At 38.6% G+C, this 7,511-nt stretch overlaps 1 protein-coding gene across 1 annotated transcript in view; it reads right to left on the minus strand.

Moving 5' to 3' along the window:
• LOC139478771 (trifunctional enzyme subunit alpha, mitochondrial-like) overlaps positions 1–7,372 on the minus strand; it is a 68,753-nt gene extending 61,381 nt beyond the window's left edge. Inside the window, exon 1 of the mRNA XM_071261387.1 lies at positions 7,286–7,372. Within this exon, the coding sequence (XP_071117488.1) occupies positions 7,286–7,352 (67 nt within the window). The 5' untranslated portion in view covers positions 7,353–7,372. The remainder of the gene's footprint in view (positions 1–7,285) is intronic.
• Positions 7,373–7,511: the final 139 nt, after the last annotated feature.

Consider the following 7,511-nt stretch of genomic DNA (forward strand, 5'->3'; position numbering starts at 1 on the left):
CTCTGTGTCCCTCTTTCAAAACCCTTTGTTTTCACCCTTCACTTTGCATTAACACTTCACTGTGCACTGGACTGAGAGAAAGGATGATACTTATATAAAGGTTAGTAGTTGAAGGGGCACTGATCTAAAGCAATTCCCCTGGACTGGTTGTTGCCTTTGTTATTGTTTTTTCCCCGTGAGTACCCGGATGATACGCACCGCAACTGAGTGTGACAAGAGACTGGTATACTGTCTGCAAGGACAGCTAAATAAACTTGGAGGCAATATTTTTTTACACATTTTGGATCACTGATTGGTTAACCGGTATCTTTAAAGATTTCAAAAAAGGGCGCATGTTTTCAGCTTAAACAAACAGATAAAAAGAACGGCTGAGCTCATCGGATGTCGTCATTTGGAAATACCCCAGTTGGTTATAGTTTGATCATAAAAAAAGCATCCATACAGTGAAAGCATTTTCGGATTTCGGATTGCGTTGATAATACGATTACTACTCCCTTGTTGTTTTTTAGTAATAACCCTACACTTGTGTATTTGTTGTCATTCGAGTGATGCTCAGTTAATGAATTTATTACAGGTATAATTAGTGGTAGCACCACTCAGATTACCTGACAAAGGTTCCCATTTGGCATTTACGAGCTTCCAAACATGCCTATTGTGTCTGGGGTAATTATTCATTCTAAATACAGGTTTGAAATGAGGTGAAATGGGTGTTATATAATATGCACGTGGCAGCCCAGCAAGAGATGAATGGTCAGTTGTTTTACTTTTTTTGTGAATCAACGGATCGTTCCTTGTTATCAAAGGATTAACAGAAAATATGTTGATTGATCAATCACTGTTATCTTGCACAGTGGATATGTCAAAAATGAGACTACAGTGTTTGCATGTCTAGGTTTACTAAAACAAAGGGCATACACTCATATCATGGTGTGAAGTGCCGATGTAAAAACAACAATTTGTTTAAAGGGTTAACCGATAATACATTGATTGCTCATTGTTATCTAACTCAATGGATTTTTTTAGGAAAATAGTTGTCACGTCTATGTTCTCAGCCGACATTTGAGACTTGACACCTATGTGAAACACCTGAAACAATCAAAGTGATCAGTTGAGAAACGAACACGGGTCATAATATCCCGAACCGATACATATATATATATTTCAAACTATTTGATTGTTACAGAGACACGTGACATCGAATACACTTCTTTGTACAGCTGCAGACGTGTGTGGATATTCACAGATACTTTCCTCAAACAAGGACGCTGCCTAAAATTATACACATAAATTTGGTAGGTTATAATTATGATATTTGCCTTTTGTTTTCCTTCATTTGCTGTAGCATTGAACAGATTCATTCTTGTTCCTCTACGTCTTGGTTGGGAAATTCTTTGATGCGCGATAGACATTAGTCTTTTTTTTTGTAAGCGTGTATATATTGCAGTCAATTTGCAAAATGTGATTCTCTTAGGCAATTTATAAAAATGTATAAATATTTTAGTCATTTTGACTGAAAATGCTGTCCATTTCTTTAACAGATTGACTAAAATTGATTAAGACGATCAAAAGGGCCTAAAAACATCACAATAGATTATTATGCTTAATATATATTAATATTATTAGGTTGGATTAGAGTGAGTGAGTGAGTTGGGTTTAACGCCGCTTTTAACAGTATTCCAGTTATATCACAGCATGTCAGCTTAATGTGGGAGGAAAGTCCGAATTGATGCAGGTCTCAGACGTTTACCACTTCAGTGAAACCCACGAGCACGGGGATGGTGCCGACAAACCTAGAAACATAATTGGGGCGAACTGGGATTCGAACCCACAATCATAGGTTTCTGGCGTGCCCAAGGGACGCAACTCTGCACAGCGAATCGCGGCGCCTTAGACGTGCCCCCAGGTTGGATTAGAAGCCAAACAATATAGAAATGTACTTTTCATCGTAACATGTACTGTCTCTTGGTGATGATATTAAACTTAAAAATCTTTGGAATTCGTTGTATAATAATACAGATGGACATATTTTTCAGTCAATTTGTAAAATAACTGAAAATTTAGGTGTTTAATAAATTACCTAAGCGAAGATTTTGCACATTTTGACTGTAAAATTATAAACACGATAAAATAAGCAATACACAGGAGAAATATTTACTTTGTGTTGCAAGTCAAAATAGTGTAAACGAAAATCGCACAATTACCAAGCGACTTATCAAAACTTCGTCAACATTACCTATGCTACCCACAAAGAAACCTACATTTCCTTATTATTTCCCAAAAAGGAATTTCATTTTATTGATCAATGTGACCATATGCCCTTATACTATCAATAAAAGTGACAAATGTGCTTACGAATTGTGCAGCACAGGTCACCAACTAGTCTAGGTTTCTACTGGATCATCCGGGTACTCACGGGAAGAAACAATAACAAAGGAAACAACCAGTCCCGGGGAACTGCTTTAGATCAGTGCCCCTTTAAAGTTATAATTGTATTTTATGCCAGTATAATTATGCAAATTACTTTAGTTTAATAAATGTCTATATATATCCTTAATTATATTTAAACATGTCACATTTACTAGTATTAGTGTGTGCATGGTGAGTGTATGTATACTAGATAAATTTCATTTCACTATGTGTGTCTGTGTTAATCTAGGACATTTGTGTATTCAGTACCTTGTATTGTGTATTAATAATTTGATAACAGTTTACATGCAATGTTCATATGTGTAAATAAACATGTCTTCAGGATGTATCTTATCAAGAGGGATTTATCTTGTTTACTATGGATTGTGACCACCCAAATACACCCCAGTGGGATTCACCGGGTATATATACTCACACGCAAAAGAAACACAAGTGGTTTTAAGCAAATAGGTAACAAACACAGAACCATAAATTGATACGAGTTTTAGCATGTAGTGAAGCCTGATGGTGTTATCAGTATTTTTGGTTGCATTTTGGAAGCTTCGAGTAAAAACACAACATAAAAAAACGAATAGCCAAAACACGCCATTTCAATGAATATGTGGGTATCATGCACCCATTTCTCGCAAAATTGAAAATGCACGAACTGTCACAAACTGTAGTGGGTATAAAACTGTGGCCGATTCTTGGACCTACCACTCCTTTGTCAACAATGCCACGCCTGACACAAATTCAGAGAAACCAGGCTATCGGACGTTTGGAAGCTTGAGAGTCTGTCCAAGATGTCATTTCAACATAAACATAACCACAATTATCTCCTGCATCGATACAATGCAACAAAATACCACAGATGACTTTCCTCTGAGCGGCCGTCCTAGGGTCACCACACCTCGACAAGATTGGCAGATTACCCGTCAACACCAGAGACATCCATTCCTAACTGCAAGTGAAAGCGACAGACCATAGGAAAACATAATCGACACATTAGCCCGGACACTGTGATTGGATGTCTCCGTTCCAACAACCTCAGATGTCACTGACCAGCACGTCGTCCTGTTCTCCAGCTATGGCATCGATAAGCACGACTTCAGTGGGCACAGGGTCATCACAATTGGCATCATCGTGAGTAGAGGCGTGTCATCTTCTCTGATAAAAGTCGCTTTTGTGTCTCCCATGCAGACGAAAGAGTCAGAATTTGGCGGCGTCGAGGTGATCGTTTTGCTGACAGAAACGTTGTGGAAAGGGATCCATGGGGTGGACCTAGCGTCATGATATGGGCAGGGATTGGACTTAATGCAAGACTTGGACCCATCTGCTTTCTGAATGTTGGTCAAGGTCGGGGACACGGTGTCACTGCTTAGCAGTATATCGACCAAGTGATCAGACACCACGTCGTTCCATTTTTTGCACAACATCAACAGCACACTTTCCAGCAGGACAACGCTCGTCCCCATGTTGCCAGAGCTACCACGGCTTGTCTGCAACAACACAACATCTGTGTTCTACTGTGGCCAGCCCTCAGCCCTGATCTGAACCCCATCAAACACTTGTGGGATGAGGTTCAAAGGCGTCTGCACAATTTGCGCCCAGTCCCTACAACTGCCAATGAACTATGCACAGCTGCTCTGGATGTGTGCAGGAGGATCCCAAGGGCCTTCACAAATCGTCTGATCCACTCAATGTACAGGAGATGTGTGGCAGTGACCAATGCCAATGGTGGTCCCACCAGGTATTGACAGACATTCTGGGTACTGACCCAAAACTGTGTAAGCCCTTAACATTTGAAAAAAACAATTATGTCATCTGCCTTTAAATCCATTAAACTGTCTCCAGTCAAATTTTTGTCAATCTTGCTCTATTAGTATTTCTTGTCTTTAGTGTTGAAAATAAAAAACATGTATACTGCATACTCGACTCGCATTTCTTTTGCATGTGAGTATATATACAGTGGTCCCTCGACTTAACGCTCCTCGATGTACCGCTACTCCGGATGCACCGCGGGGTAAACCATGGCTCCCAAAAATGCATGAAGAATTTTCCCCTAAAAGCGTGTTAAAGCGCGTTAAAGCAAATACAGTTACAGATAAACTGATGAAATTTAATTCCAAGTCGATGTACACGTGTGTGTATTTGTAAAACAATTACGTTCATTGTATCCGGCTGAATGTGATCGAAACCATTCTGCCTTTTGTTCCGGTTGTGAAAAAACATATCGTACACAGATCTGGCATTAAACTCACGTAAAATCAAATCACAGCAACTACAAACATAAGCCGCATTGTTTCATTTAACACTCATCTCAGCTTGTTGTAATTGGTACGACAACATGTGAGATGTCTTCGAACTTCATGCAATGCAATAACAACAATCGAAACAATGGCTTCCGGTATTTAATCCGGACTTGAGTAACCGTGAGAGACATATAAAAAACATTGGAACTTCATTGTTTAAATAGCGTAATTACGAAGGGTATAAAAAAAATCTTAGAATTTTGAGTGCAATTTTCCCTTTGCATAATTATCATTATTAACAGAACTAAATATATCTCTTATCCACTCAAATCTACGTTTGTGTTTGTGTTTGATTTTTATAAATCGCTCAAATGACTGTGTAGTTACGCACGTCATGTCAGTGTACATTGTACATAAAGTGCATACAGAGAGCCGGCCGTGTCCGGGTTTTTCATAACTTTGACACGTCATTATTTATTAACCAATCACAGCCTTGGTTGCACATTAGTTTCCTTACAAGGCTGGTTTGGCTTTGTAATGTACTGTCATCGATCGATAATGTGAGTAGGTCGGCGATCGGACCAATTTTCTCCCGAAAAACTTAAAATATAACAACATTTATTTAGATTCTACATGTATAACATCCAGTCGTAAAATAATACAGACTACTTTGATTAATTCACACAAAGTATTTTTATTTTTTACGCATGTAGGTTGAATCATCGTCCACGATCAGTGTTACATAGATCTACATGTCCCATGCCACTGTGAAATAATTGCGCCACTGTTCCATTCACTACCATCATTACGTAATGTGAACCTCAGCAAGGAATATCTGTACACCGCTCTTTCCTACACCGCGGCGTCAGTTTCTTGGACCCCGATGGCAGCGGTATATCGAGGGATCACTGTATATATATATATATATATCCTGCAACCTCGGGGTATTGCAGTACTTGTCATGTACGCTAAACGGAACAAAATGCACTCACTAACCTTTATGATTATTTGTGTTCTCTGTATCAGATATCATATTTTACTGATAAAAGTTCATTATTTACATTAGTAGCTCCGAGTAAAAGCCGGGCCTCGCGCCCAGTTTGACAAGGGAGGGAACTCCATCGTATCGCGGTACAGAGAAAAGTTGTGTATGGAGGTCCAAATTGGACAAAAGGGGACATAATTCTACCAACCACTTGGTATGATCATGCCAGACATCAGTGATTTGTCCAGACAAGTGCAAAGACAGCACAAGTAAAATTCTAAATGTGTTATCAGCAATAGGTATTCTATGCATATTAACCGAAAAGTAAGAGAAAAACATTTTTATAAGTCAACAACAAAATATCAGAAATGATATTTTAAGATTGTTTAAAAATAATTGGATGACAATAATTTGTCACAAAATGGAAAAATGTTAAAAGTCAACAATAAATATATAACAAGCACTCCTAGTATGCCCAAAGTATGTATTTATCTTTTGATTACTAGTGAAGAAGGTATTTCTAAGTTTGGCATTATGGCCCTTATGATCTCCCAATAGATTCTGGGCACAGAGTGGGAAAAAATGTGCGGACTACGTAACTTCCGTTACCTCATTAGTCGCCATGAATATGCAGATGATCTAGTTCAGGTCGATAGAGAAAGTTTACTTGGGGAACTGCAGGTTATATCGTTGGCCATTGATAGATGGGGATAAGGCAATATTACAACAGATGCCAGAAATATGTATCAACAGATTAATAACTCCTTACTTACAGCAGACGGAACATTCCCGAGGAAATTGAAATTGTTTACGAAGTGTGCACTTCCTGGTAACTGATTTGCATAAATAGACAGCCGTTAAGAGGTGTGTTCCGCGCGAACTATCGGAAATCACAAATGCCGCGATACGATGAATGATGCGGAACCATGGGGTCCGAGTATATATATATAGATTCTACTTATATATTGTTTGCATTGTTATAAAAAAATATATCATATTTATTGTACCATATTTATATTAAATGTGTAAATCCATTAAACTTACATATCTTACATATTATTATTTAATCTGCTTCGGTTTTGATGTAGGCTACTGGATATAATTGTATGTTTATTATTGTATTCATTGTTCCAGGGTGTCGGTTTATCACCACAGAAAACAAATTAATCAGACCTCACACCCTAGCCTGTGTCATTATGTTTTTTGGATACATATGCACATATCAATGGCTACAACATGTAATATTGCCAAATCGCCTTCTTCACCTTTTGACTCCTCACTGACAAAACCTCCATAGTTCAAAGTCCACATGCTCACCTGTCAGACGTTCACCTTGCCCCCGACCTACCTTTATCGTCATGTGAAAATGTGACTTCAAATAAATGTCACTTTTTTTCGGTAAATGAAATAAAGTGACGACAAAACACAATAGTCATAAACTAGACTAGTTATGACTGTAAAACAAGTCAACCAAGACCTGCCATGGTTGTTGACTCAAAAGCATCGTCTGCAACAATGCAAAGTCAACGAGTTTGGAAATGTGGAGTGGTTGTTCTGCAAAATGACAAAATACGCACAGCATCTCCGAGATAGGGAGTTAAAAGAGTTAATACGTCTGTTTGTGTTGTAAGAGAACAGTTACCCCGAAACGCTAGGCCTCCAGCACGGATTAGCTGCCTCGCAGCACCAACAACTCTCATGCCGGCCATTTTCCAGAGAAGCCGGCTGAACTTTGTACTCCCGTATTTCCTCGTCTATCAACGCAAAGTCACGTTTCGGTTTTTCGCAATTAAAGTATTATTTGCACTTGTCACGATCTGATCTTTATCATGCGCTACCTTAATTCAAATACCGATACATAGAATCTA

The sequence above is a fragment of the Haliotis cracherodii genome, unplaced genomic scaffold (genome assembly GCF_022045235.1).
Source record: "Haliotis cracherodii isolate W230 unplaced genomic scaffold, xgHalCrac1.p SCAF_4, whole genome shotgun sequence".
NCBI classification, from domain to species: Eukaryota; Metazoa; Mollusca; class Gastropoda; order Lepetellida; family Haliotidae; genus Haliotis; species Haliotis cracherodii.